General features: G+C 45.0%; 1 protein-coding gene across 4 annotated transcripts in view; it reads right to left on the bottom strand.

Annotated features, from left to right (window-relative positions):
• Positions 1-20,895, bottom strand: part of RAB36 (RAB36, member RAS oncogene family) — a 47,050-nt gene extending 26,155 nt beyond the window's left edge. For 3 of the 4 annotated variants that reach the window (XM_038763116.1, XM_038763118.1, XM_038763119.1), the window contains exons 1-4: positions 20,808-20,895; positions 12,090-12,190; positions 7,306-7,397; positions 4,102-4,167 (exon numbers count right to left, since the gene is read on the bottom strand). In XM_038763116.1, the coding sequence (XP_038619044.1) occupies positions 4,102-4,167; positions 7,306-7,397; positions 12,090-12,158 (227 nt within the window). In that variant the 5' untranslated portion in view covers positions 12,159-12,190; positions 20,808-20,895. Of the gene's footprint in view, positions 1-4,101; positions 4,168-7,305; positions 7,398-12,089; positions 12,191-15,349; positions 15,473-20,807 lie in introns of those variants that run through there. The other variant, XM_038763117.1, reaches the window with a different exon arrangement.
• Positions 20,896-21,990: the final 1,095 nt, after the last annotated feature.

Below are 21,990 nucleotides of genomic sequence, written 5' to 3'. Positions count from 1 at the left end.
AGTGCTTTGCACATAGTAAGCGCTTAACAAATACCATCATCATCATCAGCATCATCATCGGGGTTGTAGTCTTGAAGAATTTCACATTCACAATAGCTTGGGCCTATGCAAACCTCTTATTCCCACTCCACTTTCGGTTGTATTCAAACACGTTGTCAGAAGAAAACATCCTAAGTGTTTAGTGATTACATGCATTAAGGCGAAATTGTCTATATACTCAAGTTCCAGCTTCTACAGCTTGGACAGTTTGAATAAGACTGAAACTATTTATTTAGACGGCCCCTCTTTATTCTAATAGAGATGGGGAAAGGGTGAGGAGGACATCTTCCATTCTGACTGGGCTGGATACATCCTCCTGGATTTGAATTTGGGGGAACTTATTACTCTATTTATTATTACTCCATTTATTTATCTATTTATTTTACTTGTACGTATCTATTCTATTTATTTTATTTTGTTAGTATGTTTGGTTTTGTTCTCTGTCTCCCCCTTTTAGACTGTGAGCCCACTGTTGGGTAGGGGACTGTCTCTATATGTTGCCAACTTGGACTTCCCAAGCGCTTAGTACAGTGCTCTGCACACAGTAAGCGCTCAATAAATACGATTGATGATGATGATGATTAGAGCAGCTAAATTTGCTTAAAAGTTGCCAAGACCGAATGTCCTGATGATGTCAAATAGTTTTGAAAGATGTATAAAGAGAGTATTGTTTAGAAGTCACCTATATTTGTGGTGCTGTAGTGATCTGAAGCCACCCTGTGATTCAGAGAGAGCATAGTCGAAAAGCAGCTGGCTCAGTGGAAAGAGCCCGGGCTTGGGAATCAGAGGTCATGGGTTCTAATCCTGGCTCCGCCACTTGTCAGCTGTGTGACTTTGGGCAACTCACTTAACTTCTCTGGGCCTCAGTTAACTCATCTGTAAAATGGGGATTAAGACTGTGAGCCCCACATGGAACAACCTGATTACCTTGTATCCCCCCCAGTGCTTAGAACAGTGCTTGGCACTTAGTAAGCACTTAACAAATACTATTATTATTATTAATAATAATAAAAAGAATAGATATTAACTAATTACTGTTGGAATACAACATACTAGTCTAAACAGAGGGTCCTAACAAAGTATAAAAGTTGGCTAGGAACCTAAGAAGATGGGAAAACTTACCTACACCCTTATGTCTATAGAATGGTGAGAATAAAACTTTTTGGTTCAGAGTGGCTATAGGAATCTGGGGGACAATTGGATTCATATATAGATATATAATAATAATTATGGCATTTATTAAGCGCTTACTACGTGCAAAGCACTGTTCTAAGCACTGGGGAGGTTACAAGGTGATCAGGTTGTCCCACGGGGGGCTCACAGTCTTAATCCCCATTTTCCAGATGAGGTAACTGAGGCACAGAGAAGTTAAGTGACTTGCCCACAGTCACACAGCTGACAACTGCCGGAGCTGTATATATATATATACAGCTTATTGTGTGCAGGGAACTGTACTAAGCGCTTGGGAAGTACAAGTTGGCAACATATTGAGATGGTCCCTACCCAACAGTGGGCTCACAGTCTAAAAGGGGGAGACAGAACAAAACCAAACATACTAACAAAATAAAATAAATAAATAAATATATATATATATTCATTCATTCAATCATATTTATTGAGCGCTTACTGTGTGCAAAGCACTGTACTAAGCGCTTGGGAAGTACAAGTTGGCAACATATAGAGACGGTCCCTACCCAACAGTGGGCTCACAGTCTAGAAGATGACTTGATTTCTTACCTTGGGAGCCAAGTTGACCCTGAAAGAACCACTTAGGGGAACTATAGCCCTCTGTCAAATAGGCCCCCTAGATTTGGGGGCTGGCTCCAAAATTGCGCTGAGGGTCACGGGACTACTGAAGTTCAGAACACAGTTTACTCAAATTATTTATCTACTCATATTGATGTCTGTCTCCCCTTCCAGGCTGAAAGCTCATTATGGGCAGAGACGTAACTGCTGATTCTGTTATATGGTACTTTCCTTCCTCTCCCCCTCGTCCCCCTCTCCATCCCCCCCATCTTACCTCCTTCCCTTCCCCACAGCACCTGTATATATGTATATATGTTTGTACATATTTATTACTCTATTTATTTATTTATCTTACTTGTACATATCTATTCTATTTATTTTATTTTGTTAGTATGTTTGGTTTTGTTCTTTGTCTCCCCCTTCTAGACTGTGAGCCCGCTGTTGGGTAGGGACTGTCTCTATGTGTTGCCGACTTGTACTTTCCAAGCGCTTAGTACAGTGCTCTGCACACAGTAAGCGCTCAATAAATACGATTGATTGATTGATTCCCAGCGTGGCTCAGTGGAAAGAGTATGGGCTTGGGAGTCAGAGGTCATGGGTTCTAATCCCAGCTCTGCCACTTGGCAGGAGTGTGACTTGGGGCAAGTCACTTCACTTCTCTGAGCCTCAGTTCCCTCTTCTGCAAACTGGGGATTAAGACTGTGAGCCCCACGTGGGACAACCTGATAACCTGGTATCTACCCTAGCACTTAGAACAGTGCTTGACACATAGTAACATAGTAAGCGCTTAAATATCATCATCAACCGCTGTTGCAACAAATCTTCCATCAGTTCATGGTGACTGTAAGTTCCTTGTGGGCAGTAAAAACTCAATAAATACAATCAATCGCATTTATTGAGCGCTTACTGTGTGCAGAGCACTGTACTAAGCGCTTGGGAAGTCCAAGTTGGCAACATATAGAGACAGTCCTTACCCAACAGTGGGCTCACAGTCTAAAAGGGGGAGACAGAGAACAAAACCAAACATACTATCAAAATAAAATAGAATAGATATGTACAAGTAAAATAAATAAATAAATAAATAGAGTAATAAATATGTACACACATATATACATATATACAGGTACTGTGGGGAAGAGAAGGAGGTAAGATTGGGGGGGATGGAGAGGGGGACGAGGGGGAGAGGAAGGAAGGGACTCAGTCTGGGAAGGCCTCCTGGAGGAGGTGAGCTCTCAGTACACAGTGAGCTCTCCCTGTATTAATACTGAATAAATACAGTGATTGACAAGACCGAATCTTGTCTACCAACTCTTTTATATTGTATTTTCCCAAGCAATTAGTACCACTGATTGGCTGACTGATTCACCGGGCCAAGAAAACTATAATAGGAGGACTAAGTGACAACAATTTGCTCCACTGGATAATTCTTCAGGAAACTGAAGGAAAATGTTTGTGTTTGAGGGAAAGATCTTGAAACAGGGACTCTAGAGATGACAGGAAGATGTTTAGACTTAACATCTTACTATCACAGAAGAATCAACTGAATTTTAAGATATTTTCTAACCATCAAGAGGAAGAGAATTCAGGCTTCAATTCAAGATAGACTCCCACTGATAAGCGATTGGGATTCGGTTTTAAAGGAATTTAAGGCAAACAAGGGACACCAAAATCATATTCAAGGTGAAGAGTAATATACTTGCCCAGAAACGCTTGTATACTCAAATGTATTAAGATGGTTTGAAACTTAAAAACATAAAAAGTGGGAGGCAGCTTAATCTAATGGAAAAACAAGAGTCAGGGATTCAAGAAACCTTGCTATTAATCCCAGTTGTTCTGGTTTCTAGGTGACCTCAGAAAAGTCACTTATCAGAGAAGCAGCGTGGCTCAGTGGAAAGAGCCCGGGCTTCGGAGTCAGAGGTCATGGGTTCTAATTCCGGTGCCACCACTTGTCAGCTGTGTGACTTTGGACAAGTCACTTCACTTCTCTGGGCCTCAGTTACCTCATGTGTAAAATGGGGATGAAGCCTGTGAGCCCCACGCGGGACAATCTGATCACCTTGTATTCCCGCCCCCCCCAGAGCTTAGAACAGTGTTTTGCACATAGTAAGCGCTTAACAAATGCCATTATTATTATTATTATTATCCATCCTGGGCCTCAGTTTCCCCATCTTTATAATGTGAATCATTGCATCTGCCTCACCCTACATAACAAAGATTTTATGAGGATAAAATGAGGTAATTAATGGAAGTGCTTTGGGAAAATAAGACGTGATCTATAGATCTAAGGTATTATTAGTAGTATTATTATTGAGGTACCTGTTGATAAGGCTGGTTTTCCCCACACAGAGATCGCCAACTACAACCACTTTTGACACTTTCAGCCTGAAGGAAAAATACAGAATTATTCTGTATTCATTTTAATAAGCATACACTCATTCACACACATATACATACACTGCATAATCCAATTGTACTTAATACCTCTATATGGATTGTTTAAGATTTCAAATATAAAAGATAACATGTAAATAACATTCCATTGGTAAATATATCATAATTTAGAACCTGGGATGGTGAATTAATTAATTCAATCAATCGTATTTATTGAGGGCTTACTGTGTGCAGAGCACTGTGCTAAGTGCTTGAGACAGTACAATATAGTAATAAACAGTGGCATTCCCTGCCCACAATGAGCTCAAAGCCCAGAGTGGGGAAGACAGATACCAATACAAATAAATAGACTGTGACTATAAATAAACAAATAAATAAACAAATAAATAGACTTTTAGACTGTGAGCCCACTGCTGGGTAGGGACTGTCTCTATATGTTGCCAACTTGTACTTTTCAAGAGCTTAGTACAGTGCTCTGCACACAGTAAGCGTTCAATAAATACGATTAATGATGATAAATAAAATGGCAGATGTGTACATAAGCGCTTTGGGGTGGGGAGTGGGGAAGAACCCTTACTTTTCCAACTCCTCCTGCAAAAACAGTGGCTAAGAAATGATTCTACTGCATCTAACTAGAGAAGCAGAGTGGCTCAGTGGAAAGAGCCCGGGCTTTGGAGTCAGAGGTCATGGGTTCAAATCCCAGCTCCGCCAATTATCAGCTGTGTGACTTTGGGCAAGTCACTTCATTCATTCATTCATTCAATCGTATTTATTGAGCGCTTACTGTGTGCAGAGCACTGTACTAAGCGCTTGGGAAGTATAAGTTGGCAACATATAGAGACGGTCCCTACCCAACAGTGGGCTCACAGTCTAGAAGGGGGAGACAGAGAACAAAACAAAACATATTAACAGAATAAAATAAATAGAATAAATATGTACAAGTAAAATAAATACGTACAAACATATATACATATATACAGGTGCTGTGGGGAAGGGAAGGAGGTAAGGCGGGGGGATGGAGAGAGGGATGAGGGGGAGAGGAAGGAGGGGGCTTAACTTAACTTCTCTGTGCTTCAGTTACCTCATTTGTAAAATGGGGATTAAGACTGTGAGCCCCCCCCATGGGACAACCTGATCACCTTGTAACCTCCCCAGTGCTTAGAACAGTGCTTGGCACATAGTAAGCACTTAATAAATGCCATTATCATTATTATTATTATCATTATTAGTGAGACAGACAAACCCGCAGAGAATGTCAAGGCTGGGGCAGTTCCCAGAGGTAGCCAAGAAGTTTGTGGATTGGGTCACATACTGAAGCCCCTTAGTAGCCATATCGCTTTACTTTGTAGGCCTAATATCACCGTAAGAAAACACTGACTGCTTTTAGGGGACTTAAAAGGCAGTTTTTAAAATATATTGCAAAAAATAGCATTCGTAATCACAAATAGTTGATTTGTAATCACTAAGCGCTTAGTACAGTGCTCTGCACATAGTAAGCGCTCAATAAATACGATTGATTGATTGAAATAGTTGCCGACTTGTACTTCCCAAGCGCTTAGTACAGTGCTCTGCACACAGTAAGCACTCAATAAATACGATTGATTGATTGATTGAAATAGTATTTATTGTTAGGTTAATGAACATCTGACTACATTGACAGTTTAAATGGAGAAATATTATTGCACAGATAATTAAGACAGACTGATAGATGAAAAAAGGACCAAATATACCTTTAAGAAAGCCTCTCTTCTCAAATAATTATTGAGGGGTCCCAGGCTTCATTTAATATATTATTTCCCTCCGCTTCCTTCCTCCTTTGCCCTTTCTCTCTTCAGTAACAAAGGTGTAATTATACTTAGGTTTTACGTAAGTAATAAACAACCACAGTCAGAGCTATGATCCCTAAAAGGATTTTCACTCAGAAGTCAGAATGCAAACAAAAATTTCCCTTAAGGAATCTGTGTCAATTATTTTTCTGAATTACCATTTCCAAATTGGAAGTCACTGTGCTCTGAATGCCTTCCTCACACCTCTAGACTGTGAGCCCACTGTTGGGTAGGGACCGTCTCTATATGTTGCCAACTTGTACTTCCCAAGCGCTTAGTACAGTGCTCTGCACACAGGAAGCGCTCAATAAATACGATCGAATGAATGAATGAACCTCAACCGCTTGAGCTGAAACCTGTCATCAAGTTCTAATTTTGTTCCTCAGAGTTCTCAGATTTACTTTCCCACCCTCAGCGACAAAGAGAAAGAAGAGATTTCTTTTAAGATATAAATTTCAAGACAATGGTCTTCTGACTGATAATAATAATAATAATGATAATGGCATTTATTATCGCTTAGTACAAGCGCTTAGTACAGTGCTCTGCACATAGTAAGCGCTCAATAAATATGATTGATGATGATGATGATGATTTATTACTCTATTTATTTTACTTGTACATATTTACTATTCTTTTTAGTTTGTTAACAATGTGCTTATAACCATAATTCTAGACTGTGAGCCGCTGTTGGGTAGGGACCGTCTCTATATGTTGCCAACTTGTACTTCCCAAGTGCTTAGTACAGTGCTGTGCACACAGTAAGCGCTCAATAAATACGATTGAATGAATGAATGAATGAAATTTATTAAGCACTTACTATGTGCAAAGCACTGTTCTAAGCGCTGGGGAGTTTACAAGGTGATCAGGTTGTCCCACGTGGGGCTCACAGTCTTAATCCCCATTTTACAGATGAGGGAACTGAGGCCCAGAGAAGTCAAGTGACTTGCCCAAGTCAATCAATCAACCAATCGTATTTATTGAGCGCTTACTGTGTGCAGAGCACTGTACTAAGCGCTCGGGAAGTCCAAGTTGGCAACATATAGAGACGGTCCCTACCCAACAGTGGGCTCACAGTCTAAAAGGGGGAGACAGAGAACAAAACCAAACATACCAACAAAATAAAATAAATAGAATAGATACGTAAAGTCACACAGCTGATAAGTGGTGGAGCCGGGATTTGAACGGATGAGCCTGTCCATTTTCTTCTTGAGGTTCCATTTAAATACTTAAGTAAAAAAAAAAAAATCTCCATTTTGCTAGATGAGTGCATTTAAAGACAATTTAGCAATTTCAGCTCACTCACCCGACAGTCCCAGTGTTCCTCCGCTGGCATGCATTTTTAACCTGCTCGTGAAAGTGTTCTCTGAGCTGCAGGCAGGCCTCAGGTGTGTACCACTGGAAAAACACACACAGCAGACATTGCAACAAACTCACTGATGGAAATGAGAAACAGGGTGGTTTAATGGAAAGGGCATGGGCCTGGGAAGCAGAGAACCTGGGTTCTAATAATAATAATAATAATAATGGCATTTATTAAGCGCTTACTATGAGCAAAGCACTGTTCTAAGCGCTGGGGGGATACAAGGTGATCAGGTTGTCCCGCGTGGGGCTCACAGTCATCATCACCATTTTATAGACGAGAGAACTGAGGCTCCGAGAAGTGACTTGCCCAAGATCACACAGCAGACATGTGGTGGAGCCGGAATTCGAACCCATGACCTCTGACTCCAAAGCCCGGGCTCTTTCCACTGAGCCACGCTGCTTCTTCTAGTCCCAATCCTGCCCTGTGTCTGCTAGGTGACCTTGGACTGAAAGCATGTTGTGGGCAGGGAAGGTCGCTGTTTATTGTTGCACTGTACTTTCCCAAGTGCTTAGTACAGTACTCTGCGCACAGTAAGCACTCAATAAATACAAATAAATGAATGAATAATAATGACAATGATAATAATGGTATTTGTTAAGTGTTTACACGTTCTTAGTGCTGGGGGGAGATGCAAGGTTATCAAGGTTGTCCCACGGGGGGCTCACGGTCTTAATCCCCATTTTACAGATGAGGTAACTGAGCCACAGAGAAGTGAAGCGACTTGCCCAAAGTCACATAGATGACAAGTGGTGGAGGGATTAGAACCCAGGACCTCTGACTCCCAAGCCCGTGCTTTATCCTGTATATATGTATATATGTTTGCACATATTTATTACTCTATTTATTTATTTGTTTTACTTGTACATATCTATTCTATTTATTTTATTTTGTTAGTATGTTTTGGTTTTGTTCTCTGTCTCCCCCTTTTTAGACTGTGAGCCCACTGTTGGGTAGGGACTGTCTCTATATGTTGCCAACTTGGACTTCCCAAGCGCTTAGTACAGTGCTCTGCACACAGTAAGTGCTCAATAAATACGATTGATGATGATGTATATATGTTTGTACCTATTTATTACTCTATTTATTTATTTATTTTACTTGTACATATCTATTCTATTTATTTTATTTTGTTAGTATGTTTTGGTTTTGTTCTCTGTCTCCCCCTTTTTAGACTGTGAGCCCACTGTTGGGTAGGGACTGTCTCTATATGTTGCCAACTTGTACTTCCCAAGCGCTTAGTACAGTGCTCTGCACAAAGTAAACACTCAATAAATACGATTGATGATGATGATGATGACTGTCTCTATATGTTGCCAACTGGTACTTCCCAAGCGCTTAGTACAGTGCTCTGCACACAGTAAGCGCTCAATAAATACGATTGATTGATTGATTGATTATCCACTATGCCTCTGGGCCTCAGTTTCTTCGTCTGTTAAATGGGGATTAAATGAACACCTGTTCTCCCTTCTACTTAGACTGTGGGTCCCGGGTGGGACAGGTTGTGACTGACCTAATTATCTTGGATCTACCCCAGTGCTTAGTACACACTTGGCACAGAGTAAGCACTTAACAAATATCACAATTATTATTTAGAAAAACCATTTTGTAATGATTTGAGTTTATGAAGTTAACTGCCAGAAGGAAAAAGTTCAAAAAAGGGGCACAGACTCCCTCATAAGCTTCACAGATTCCATAATTAGTACTGTCTTGTTCAAAGACTTACATCTTTTGTGATTAACCTGATTATTCTTGTCAGTTAATGACACTGCCAAAAAAAAAACTGAATTGAAATTAAAAGGCTCTGGGAATCAGGACACCTGCATTCCAGTCCCAGCTCCGCAAAGACGGAAATGTTTGCCGGATTATGCCATTACTTAGTAAAGGTATCTGACTGGGGAACCAACCGTTCAATCAATCATATTTATCAACAATAATATTTAATTAATTATAATTTAATAATAATTTAGTTAAATAATAATTTAATTGATAACAATTAATAATAATAATGGCATTTGTTAAGCGCTTACTATGTGCAAAGCACTGTTCTAAGCGCTGGGGAGGATACACGGTGATCAGGTTGTCCCACAAGGGGCTCACAGTCTTCACCCCCATTTTACAGATGAGGGAACTGAGGCCCAGAGAAGTGAAGTGACTTGCCCAAAGTCACCCAGCTGACAATTGGCGGAGCCGGGATTTGAACCCATGACCTCTGACTCCAAAGCCTGGGCCTTTTCCACCGAGCCACACTGCTTCTCTATTGAGTGCTTTATTGAGTGCTTACTGTGTGCAGTGCACTGTACTAAGAACAGAACTACAACAGAATTGGCAGGTGCGTCCCATACGCTCCTCACATCCGCCAAACTAGCTCTCTTCCTCCCTTCAAAGCCCTACTGAGAGCTCACCTCCTCCAGGAAGCCTTCCCAGACTGAACCCCCTTTTCCTCTGCTCCTCCACCCTTCCCCATCGCCCGTACTCCGTCCCTCTGCTCTACCCCCTTCCCCGCCCCACAGCACTTGTGTATATTTGTACATATTTATTATCCTATTCATTTTATTAATGATGTGCATATATCTATAATTCTGTTAATCTATTTTGATGCTATTGATGCTTATCTACTTCTTTTGTTTTACTGTCTGTCTCCCCCTTCTAGACTGTGACCCCATTGTTGGGTAGGGACTGTCTCTATCTGTTGCCGACTTGTACATTCCAAGCGCTTAGTACAGTGCTCTGCACACAGTAAGCGCGTGGCTCAGTGGAAAAGCGCATGGGCTTTGGAGTCAGAGGTCGTGGGTTCAAATCCCGGCTCCGCCACTTGTCAGCTGGGTGACTTTGGGCAGGTCACTTCACTTCTCTGGGCCTCAGTTACCTCATCTGGAAACTGGGGATTAAGACTGTAAGCCCCACGTGGGACAACCTGGTCACCTTGTAACCTCCCCAGCGCTTAGAACAGTGCTTTGCACATAGTAAGCGCTTAATAAATGCCATCATTATTATTATTATTATTAATACGATTGAATGAATTAATGAACAAGGATTTTACAGTCTAGAGGAGGAGCTTACTGACTAGGGTATTTTCACTAGGTGGGCAGGATAGCAAGCACCCTGAAAATTTAACTGGCTAATATGGGTGGCAGGGACCTCAGTAATTTTGTTTTTGATGGCATCTGTCAAGCGCTTATTACGTGCAAAGCACTGTTCTAAGCGTGGGGAGGATACAAGGTGATCAGGTTGTCCCACGTAGGGCTCACAGTCTTAATCCCCATTTTACAGATGAGGTAACTGAGGCACAGAGAAGTTAACTGAGTTGCCCAAAGTCACACAGCTGACAGGCGGCGGAGCTGGGATTTGAACCCATGATCTCTGACTCTCGAGCCCATGCTCTTTCTGCTGAGCCACAATGCTTCTCTACTTTCAAGGTGACCACCTGCTAAGTTTGTGAAACATAGCATTGGTACTATGATGCAGCTGTTTGGGTGATGTCTCCTCATCTGTAAAATGGGGAATTAATACCCGTTCTCCCTTCTACTTTGAGTGTGAGCCCCAGCGTGGCTCAACGGAAAGAGCACTGGCTTAGGAGTCCGAGTCTACCCAACAGCGGGCTCACAGTCTAGAAGCACGGCACGCGTGCAACATGACACAATCGGCAGACACGTTCCCTTCCCACAGCGAGCTTACAGTCTAGAGGGGAGGACTGACATAAGTAAATCATGGACACGTACACGAGTGCTGTGGGGCCGGGGTGGTTGGGGGGGAGGTGGTATGTCTGTATGTATGCATGTATGTGCTTAGAGAAGCAGCGTGGCTCAGTGGAAAGAGCCCGGGCTTGGGAGTCAGAGGTCATGGGTTCGAATCCCGGCTCTGCCGTGTGACCTGGGGCAAATCACTTCACTTCTTTGAGCCTCAGTTCCCTCACCTGTAAAATGGGGATTGAGACTGTGAGCCCCACGTGGGACAACCTGATCACCTTGTATCCGCCCCCCCCCCCCCAGCACTTAGAACAGTGCTTTGCACATAGTAAGCGCTTAACAAATGCCATAATATTAATAATAATAACGTGTGCGCATATACGGCCATTCTCGGGTAGGGAATGGCGCTGTTGTAGAACTGTACTTTCCAAGTGCTTAGTACAGTGCTCTGCACACAGTAAGCGCTCAATAAATAGGATTGAATGAATGAATGAACTCCACAAGTTCATGAATGAATGAACTCCATAGAGAAGCAGCAACCTGATCTCCTTGTAATCTCCCCAGCGCTTCGTACAGTGCTTTGCACATAGTAAGCGCTTAATAAATGCCATAATAAGAATAATAATATTGTGTGCGCATATACGGCCATTCTTGGGTAGGGATTGTCTTTGTTGCAGAACTGTACTTTCCAAGCGCTTAGTACAGTGCTCTGCACACAGTAAGCGCTCAACAAATAGGACTGAATGAATGAACGAATGAACTCCATAAATTCATGAATGAATGAACTCCATAGAGAAGCAGCAACCTGATCTCCTTGTAATCTCCCCAGTGCTTAGTACAGTGCTTTGCACATAGTAAGCGCTTAATAAATGCCATTATTATTATTATAAGTGTTGGATTGTCAGTAGTAACATGAAAATCAATATTCAGTTCTGCATTTCAGCGCCTGCAGCCCGAGTTTTTCAAGACATAGGAGACCTGCCAGCTGCCGTGATGAGCACTGGGCTCACTATGAAGTTGGGAAGAAAGTTTAATTACCTTGGGGAAGTTGGAAATGACTCTGTCCCGGCTTACAGGGGGTCCCAAGGGCATAAGGTTGGACTTCATTCCTGCTGTGTGCCAATGAACTCACCCTCTTCCTGTTACACACAAAACCCACGGAGGGAAACAGACCAGAAATCAGTACTGAAAACCGCTACTTGGAAAAAAAGTCCATTATTTATATCCCACATTATTTATATCCCATTATATCCCATATTATAAATATGGGATTATTTATATCCCATATATAGGTTAAAACCCAGAAATTCCGGTCCTGTATTCCTGCCAAGGATCACTAGAAGAAGTCATGCGATCTGGTGATCAGGAGAGAGTGGTAAAGGAAAAAGAAAAAATCCAAAATCTTAGAAAGTTTCCAAGAGTTTATCAGGTGCATGATACCACAGAGCATATTTGTGGTAAAGGAAAAAAAAAAAATCCGAAATCTTAGAAAGTTTCCAAGAGTTTATCAGGTGCATGATACCACAGAGCATATTTGTGGTAAAGGAAAAAAATAAAATACGAAATCTTAGAAAGTTTCCAAGAGTTTATCAGGTGCATGATACCACAGAACATATTTGTGGTAAACGAAAAAAAATCCGAAATCTTAGAAAGTTTCCAAGAGTTTATCAGGTGCATGATACCACAGAGCATATTTGTGGTAAAGGAAAAAAAAATCCGAAATCTTAGAAAGTTTCTAAGAGTTTATCAGGTGCATGATACCACAGAGCATATTTGTGGTAAAGGAAAAAAAACCCCGAAATCTTAGAAAGTTTCTAAGAGTTTATCAGGTGCATGATACCACAGAGCATATTTGTGGTAAAGGAAAAAAAAAATTGGAAATCTTAGAAAGTTTCCAAGAGTTTATCAGGTGCACGATACCACAGAGCATATTTGTGGTAAAGGAAAAATAAAATTCGAAATCTTAGAAAGTTTCCAAGAGTTTATCAGGTGCCGACTTGTACTTCCCAAGCGCTTAGTACAGTGCTCTGCACACAGTAAGCACTCAATAAATATGATTGATTCATTGATTGATTGATGATACCACAGAGCATATTTGTGGTAAAGGAAAAAAAAATCTGAAATCTTAGAAAGTTTCCGAGAGTTTATCAGGTGCATCATACCGCAGAGCATATTTGTGGTAAAGGAAAAAAAAAATCTGAAATCTTAGAAAGTTTCCAAGAGTTTATCAGGTGCATGATACCACAGAGCATATTTGTGGTAAAGGAAAAATAAAATTTGAAATCTTAGATAGTTTCCAAGAGTTTATCAGGTGCATGATACCACAGAGCATATTTGTGGTAAAGGAAAAAAAATCCGAAATCTTAGAAAGTTTCCAAGAGTTTATCAGGTGCATGATACCACAGAGCATATTTGCGGTAAAAGAAAAAAATAAAATCTGAAATCTTAGAAAGTTTCCAAGAGTTTATCAGGTGCATGATACCACAGAGCATATTTGTGGTAAAGGAAAAATAAAATTCGAAATCTTAGAAAGTTTCCAAGAGTTTATCAGGTGCATGATACCACAGAGCATATTTGTGGCAAAGGAAAAAAAAAAAAACCCGAAATCTTAGAAAGTTTCCAAGAGTTTATCAGGTGCATGATACCACAGAGCACATTTGTGGTAAAGGAAAAAAAAAGTCTGAAATCTTAGATTTGTGGTAAAGGAAAAATAAAATTCGAAATCTTAGAAAGTTTCCAAGAGTTTATCAGGTGCCGACTTGTACTTCCCAAGCGCTTAGTACAGTGCTCTGCACACAGTAAGTGCTCAATAAATATGATTGATTGATTGATTGATGATACCACAGAGCATATTTGTGGTACAGGAAAAAAAAATCCAAAATCTTAGAAAGTTTCCAAGAGTTTATCAGGTGCATGATACCACAGAGCATATTTGTGGTAACGGGAAAAAAAAATCTCAAATCTTAGAAAGTTTCCAAGAGTTTATCAGGTGCATGATACCACAGAGCATATTTGTGGTAAAGGAAAAATAAAATTTGAAATCTTAGAAAGTTTCTAAGAGTTTATCATGTGCCGACTTGTACTTCCCAAGCGCTTAGTACAGTGCTCTGCACACAGTAAGCGCTCAATAAATATGATTGATTGATTGATTGATTGATGATACCACAGAGCATATTTGTGGTACAGGAAAAAACAATCCAAAATCTTAGAAAGTTTCCAAGAGTTTATCAGGTGCATGGTACCACAGAGCATATTTGTGGTAAAGGAAAAAAAAAATTCAAAGTCTTAGAAAGTTTCCAAGAGTTTATCAGGTGCATGATACCACAGAGCATATTTGTGGTAAAGGATAAATAAAGTCCAAACTCTTAGAAAGTTTCCAAGAGTTTATCAGGTGCCGACTTGTACTTCCCAAGTGCTTAGTACAGTGCTCTGCACACAGTAAGCGCTCAATAAATATGATTGATTGATGATACCACAGAGCATATTTGTGGTAAAGGAAAAAAAAATTCGAAGTCTTAGAAAGTTTCCAAGAGTTTATCAGGTGCATGATACCACAGAGCATATTTGTGGTAAAGGAAAAATAAATCTGAAATCTTAGAAAGTTTCCAAGAGTTTATCAGGTGCATGATACCACAGAACATATTTGGGGTAAAGGAAAAAAATATCCTAAATCTTAGAAAGTTTCCAAGAGTTTATCAGGTGCATGATACCACAGAGCATATTTGTGGTAAAGGAAAAAAATAAAATCCGAAATCTTAGAAAGTTTCCAAGAGTTTATCAGGTGCATGATACCACAGAGCGTATTTGTGGTAAAGGAAAAATAAAATTTGAAATCCTAGAAAGTTTCCAAGAGTTTATCATGTGACGACTTGTCCTTCCCAAGCGCTTAGTACAGTGCTCTGCACACAGTAAGCGCTCAATAAATATGATTGATTGATTGATGATACCACAGAGCATATTTGTGGTACAGGAAAAAAAAATCCAAAATCTTAGAAAGTTTCCAAGAGTTTATCAGGTGCATGGTACCCCAGAGCATATTTGTGGTAAAGGAAAGAAAAAAAATTCGAAGTCTTGGAAAGTTTCGGAGAGTTTATCAGGTGCATGATACCACAGAGCATATTTGTGGTAAAAGAAAAAAATAAAATCTGAAATCTTAGAAAGTTTCCAAGAGTTTAGCAGGTGCATGATACCACAGAGCATATTTGCGGTAAAGGAAAAAAAAGAATCTGAAATCTTAGAAAGTTTCGGAGAGTTTATCAGGTGCATGATACCACAGAGCATATTTGCAAGCCTCTTACCTAGACTCACAAAAATTGGTCACGGATCTTAAAGAGAAAAAGGATTTGGATGCAAGAAAATGTATATTCAGCATTAATCGATTTCTACCTGCTTATTATAGCATCAACATTATAAAGAGCTTAATAGAGCTCCTTTAACCTGCAAAGATAAAAGTATAAAACTGGTTAGAGGGGAAACGGAAGGGAACGAGAAGGGGAAAAACAAAAATGGATGAAGAACTAGAGGAAACAGAGAAAGCTGGGAAAAGCAGCTGTATAAAAACTCCAGGGAAATGGTGGCAAATTTAAATCTCTGTAGCAGTAACTATGGAAAGCCGATTTTTCCTTTCCTTTCTTCCCTGGGAGGAGAGGGTTGCCAAAGCAGCCTCAAACCTGTGGATTTTCTGCGCTGTGCCCAGGGGAAACCTCCCTTCTCTCCTTGAATCCTGCCTGGTCCAGCAGTTGAGCATCAAGCGCTTAGTACAGTGCCCTGCCCACAGTAAGCTCCCAATAAATACGACTGAACGAATGATCATCATCATCATCAATCGTATTTATTGAGCGCTTACTGTGGGCAGAGCATTGTACTAAGCGCTTGGGAAGTACAAGTTGGCAACATATAGAGACAGTCCCTACCCAACAGTGGGCTCACAGTCTAAAAGGGGGAGACAGAGAACAAAAACAAACGTACTAACAAAATCAAATAAATAGAATAGATATGTACAAGTAAAATAAATAAATAAATAGAGTAACAAATATGTACAAACATATAAACATATAGGGGAGGGAAAGGGCGGGCCAAACCGAGCTCCTGGGTCCGAAGGGAATCAATCAATCAATCAATCAATCAATCGTATTTGTTGAGCGCTTACTGTGTGCAGAGCACTGTACTAAGCGCTTGGGAAGGTAGCAAAGACCCTGCCCCGACCACCCAAGGGAGGGGCCCCGAACCGACCGCCTTCAGGCCTTGGCTCCGGGATGCAAGGGATCGGGAAACCAAGGATACCAAGGGATCGAGTCACCAAGGATACAGGGGATCGGGTCACCAAGGATACAAGGGATCGGGTCACCAAGGATACCAAGGGATTGGGTCACCGAGGATACAGGGGATCGGGTCACCGAGGATACCAGGGGATCGGGTCACCAAGGATACCAGGGGATCGGGTCACCGAGGATACCAGGGGATCGGGTCACCGAGGATACCAAGGGATCGTGTCACCAAGGATACCAAGGGATTGTGTCACCAAGGATACAAGGGATCGGGTCACCGTGGATACCAAGGGATCGGGTCACCAAGGATACAAGGGATCGGGTCACCAAGGATACAAGGGATGGGGTCACCGAGGATACCAAGGGATCGGGTCACCAAGGATACAAGGGATCGGGCCACCAAGGATACCAAGGGATCGGGTCACCAAGGATACAAGGGATCGGGTCACCGTGGATACCAAGGGACTGGGTCACCAAGGATACAGGGGATCGGGTCACCAAGGATACAAGGGATGGGGTCACCGAGGATACCAGGGGATCGGGTCACCGAGGATACAAGGGATCGGGCCACCAAGGATACCAAGGGATCGGGTCACCAAGGATACAAGGGATCCGGTCACCGTGGATACCAAGGGACCGGGTCACCAAGGATACAAGGGATCAGGTAACCAAGGATACAAGGGATGGGGTCACCGAGGATACCAGGGGATCGGGTCACCGAGGATACAAGGGATCGTGTCACCAAGGATACAAGGGATCGGGTCACCGTGGATACCAAGGGATCGGGTCACCAAGGATACAAGGGATCGGGTCACCAAGGATACAAGGGATGGGGTCACCGAGGATACCAAGGGATCGGGTCACCAAGGATACAAGGGATCGGGCCACCAAGGATACCAAGGGATCGGGTCACCAAGGATACAAGGGATCGGGTCACCGTGGATACCAAGGGACTGGGTCACCAAGGATACAGGGGATCGGGTCACCAAGGATACAAGGGATGGGGTCACCGAGGATACCAGGGGATCGGGTCACCGAGGATACAAGGGATCGGGCCACCAAGGATACCAAGGGATCGGGTCACCAAGGATACAAGGGATCCGGTCACCGTGGATACCAAGGGACCGGGTCACCAAGGATACAAGGGATCAGGTAACCAAGGATACAAGGGATGGGGTCACCGAGGATACCAGGGGATCGGGTCACCGAGGATACAAGGGATCGGGCCACCAAGGATACCAAGGGATCATGTCACCAAGGATACAAGGGATCGGGTCACCGTGGATACCAAGGGACCGGATCACCAAGGATACAAGGGATCAGGTCACCAAGGATACAAGGGATGGGGTCACCGAGGATACCAGGGGATTGGGTCACCGAGGATACAAGGGATCGGGCCACCAAGGATACCAAGGGATTGTGTCATCAAGGATACAAGGGATCGGGTCACCGTGGATACCAAGGGACCGGGTCACCAAGGATACAGGGGATCGGGTCACCGAGGATACCAGGGAATCGGGTCACCGAGGATACCAAGGAATCGGGTCACCAAGGATAAAAGGGATCGGGCCACCGAGGATACCAAGGGATCGGGTGTCGGACAGGAGCAAGACACACGTTCCCTGCCCTCAAGGAGCTCACAGCCCTGAAAGGGACCTCACGGTTCCAATGAAGACGAGGGAACGGAGGCGTGGCGTAGTGAAGTGACTGGCCCAAAGTCACACAGCTGACCACTGGTGGAGTCGGCATTTGAACCCATGACCTCTGACTGCAAAGCCCGGGCTCTTTCCACTGAGCCACGCTGCTTCCCAGGGATCTCCAGGGACCCATATCTTTTGCTTTGTTCTCTGTCTCCCCCATTCTAGACTGTGAGCCCGCTGTTGGGTAGGGACCGTCTCTAGATGTATGTTGCCAACTTGGACTTCCCAAGGGCTTAGTCCAGTGCTGTGCACACAGTAAGCGCTCAATAAATACGATTGAAAGAATGAATGCAGGCCCTTTCCACCTCCTTGTGCAAGGAGTGAGCAGTGAATGGCTCCCAGGGGAAAGTGTGGGTGGAAAAGTCACCCGCCCGCACCCCACCCCAGCTCTTTCCACCCCAACCTTCGCCCCCACCCCGGCCTCACCCAGCCCCGGATGACTCTCATAGGGGGGTGTGGGGGGTCCTCAGCTGTGACCCAGGATGCCATTAGGGCCTGTATATATGTATCTATGTCTGTACATATTTATTACTCTATTTATTTATTTTACTTGTACATATCTATTCTATTTATTTTATTTTGTTATTTATTACTCTATTTATTTATTTATTTATTTATCTATTTTACTTGTTCATTTCTATCCTATTTATTTTATTTTGTTGGTATGTTTGGTTCTGTTCTCTGTCTCCCCCTTTTAGACTGTGAGCCCACTGTTGGGTAGGGACTGTCTGTATGTGTTGCCAGTTTGTACTTCCCAAGCGCTTAGTCCAGTGCTCTGCACATAGTAAGCGCTCAATAAATACGATTGATTGATTGATTGATTTTGTTAGTATGTTTGGTTTTGTTCTCTGTCTCCCCCTTTCAGACTGTGAGCCCACTGTTGGGTAGGGACCGTCTCTATACGTTGCCAATTTGTACTTCCCAAGCGCTTAGTCCAGTGCTCTGCACACAGTAAGCGCTCAATAAATAGGATTGAGTGGTTGATACAAGGGATCGGGTCACCAAGGATACAGGGGATTGGCTCATCAAGGATACAGGGGACCGGGTCACCAAGGATTCAAGGGATCGGGCCACCAAGGATACCAAGGGATCAGGTAACCAAGGATACAGGGGAGCGGGTCACCGAGGATACAAAGGGATCGGGCCACCGAGGATACAAGGGATCGGGTCACCAAGGCTACAGGGGATCGGGTCACCAAGGCTACAGGGGACCGGGTCACCAAGGATACCAAGGGATCGGGTCACCGAGGATACCAAGGGATCGGGTCACCAAGGATACAAAGGGATCGGGCCACCGAGGATACAAGGGATCGGGTCACCAAGGCTACAGGGGATCGGGTCACCAAGGCTACCAAGGGATCGGGTCACCAAGGCTACCAAGGGATCGGGTCACCAAGGATACAAAGGGATCGGGCCACCGAGGATACAAGGGATCGGGTCACCAAGGCTACAGGGGACCGGGTCACCAAGGCTTCAAGGGATCGGGCCACCAAGGATACCGAGGGATCGGGTCACCGAGGATACAAAGGGATCGGGCCACCGAGGATACAAGGGATCGGGTCACCAAGGCTACAGGGGATCGGGTCACCAAGGCTACAGGGGACCGGGTCACCAAGGATACCAAGGGATCGGGTCACCAAGGATACAAAGGGATCGGGCCACCGAGGATACAAGGGATCGGGTCACCAAGGCTACAGGGGATCGGGTCACCAAGGCTACCAAGGGATCGGGTCACCAAGGCTACCAAGGGATCGGGTCACCAAGGATACAAAGGGATCGGGCCACCGAGGATACAAGGGATCGGGTCACCAAGGCTACAGGGGACCGGGTCACCAAGGCTACCAAGGGATCGGGTCACCGTGGATACCAAGGGACCGGGTCACCAAGGATACGGGGGATCGGGTCACCAAGGCTACAGGGGACCGGGTCACCAAGGATACCAAGGGATCGGGTCACCGAGGATACCAAGGGATCGGGCCACCGAGGATACAAGGGATCGGGTCACCAAGGCTACAGGGGATCGGGTCACCAAGGCTACAGGGGACCGGGTCACCAAGGATACCAAGGGATCGGGTCACCGAGGATACAAAGGGATCGGGCCACCGAGGATACAAGGGATCGGGTCACCAAGGCTACAGGGGATCGGGTCACCAAGGCTACAGGGGACCGGGTCACCAAGGATACCAAGGGATCGGGTCACCAAGGATACCAAGGGATCGGGTCACCGAGGATACAAGGGATCGGGTCACCAGGGCTACAGGGGATCGGGTCACCAAGGCTACAGGGCACCGGGTCACCAAGGCTACAGGGGATCGGGTCACCAAGGATACCAAGGGATCGGGCCACCGAGGATACAAAGGGATCGGGTCACCAAGGCTACAGGGGTCACCAAGGCTACAGGGGACCGGGTCACCAAGGATACCAAGGGATCGGGTCACCAAAGATACCAAGGGATCGGGTCACCGAGGATACCAAGGGATCGGGTCACCGTGGATACCAAGGGACCGGGTCACCAAGGATACAGGGGATCGGGTCACCAAGGATACAAGGGATGGGGTCACCGAGGATACCAGGGGATCGGGTCACCGAGGATACAAGGGATCGGGCCACCGAGGATACCAAGGGATCGTGTCACCAGGGATACAAGGGATCGGGTCGCCGTGGATACCAAGGGACCGGGTCACCAAGGATGCGAAGGGATCGGGCCACCAGGGATACAGGGGGTCGGGTTACCAAGGATACAGGGGACCGGGTCACCGAGGAGATGATGGGGCGGGGAAAGGACTCACCCACTTTGGAGCAAGAGCAGCGGCAAGGCGGCGGCCGAGGCAGCTTGGGGACCCGGCTCCGGTCCCAGCCGCCGCCGCGCTGCCATGGCAACGGGCGGTCCCCGCCCCGCTACACCAGGCGTTTTGGTGGCCAAACGGGCGACACGGCGGGGCTCCGGCCAATCAGCACGTCGGAGGGCGGGGCTCCGGCCAATCAACACGTTGGAGGTCGGGGCTCCGACCAATCAACACTTTGGGGGGGCGGGGCTTCAGGGAATCGTCACGGCTGAGGGAGGGGATCCGGCCAATCATGACGTTAGAGGGAGGGGCTTCAGGTCGCCGTTCGGGGGCGGGGTTGAGGGTGGGCTATGACCAATCAACACGAAGGAGGGCGGGGCTCCGACCAATCAAGCCCTTGGAGGGCGGGGCTTCGGGGAATCGTCACGGCTGAGGGCGGGGCTCCTGCCAATCATTATCATCATCATCATCATCATCATCAACTTCATCAATCTTATTTATTGAGCGCTTACTGTGTGCAGAGCACTGTACTAAGCGCTTGGGAAGTCCAAGTTGGTAACAATCATGACGTTGCAGGGCGGGGCTCCGACCAATCAACACGTTGGAGGGCAGGCTCCGACCAATCAAGACGTTGGAGGGCGGGGCTTCAGGGAATCGTCACGTTCGGAGGCGGGGTTTTATGTTTGGGGCGGAGTTAAGGATGGGGCTGCGACCAATCAACACGAAGGAGGGCGGGGCTCCGGCCAATCAACACGTTGGGGGACAGGCTCCGATCCAATCAATAAGTTGGAGGGCGGGGCTTCACGGGATCGTCACGTTCGGGGGCGTGGGTTCTAAGTTTGGGGCGGGGTTGAGGCTGGGGCTCTGACCAATCAACACGAAGGAGGGTGGGGCTTTGACCAATCGACACGAAGGAGGGCGGGGCTCCGACCAATCAAGACATTGGAGGGCGTGGCTTCACGGGATCGTCACGTTCGGGGGCGGGGTTCTAAGTTTTGGGCGGGGTTGAGGGTGGGGCTCTGACCAATCAACACGAAGGAGGGTGGAGCTCCGACCAATCAACACGTTGGAGGGCAGACTCCGACCAATCAAGACGTCGGAGGGCGGGGATTCACGGGATCGTCACGCTCAAGGGCGGGGTTCTAAGTTTGGGGCGGGGTTGAGAGTGGGGCTCTGACCAATCAAC

The sequence above is a fragment of the Tachyglossus aculeatus genome, chromosome 21, assembly GCF_015852505.1.
Source record: "Tachyglossus aculeatus isolate mTacAcu1 chromosome 21, mTacAcu1.pri, whole genome shotgun sequence".
Lineage (NCBI taxonomy): Eukaryota > Metazoa > Chordata > Mammalia > Monotremata > Tachyglossidae > Tachyglossus > Tachyglossus aculeatus.
The sequence above is the reverse complement of the archived record's forward strand: the minus strand, read 5'-3'. Positions and strand labels throughout refer to the sequence as shown.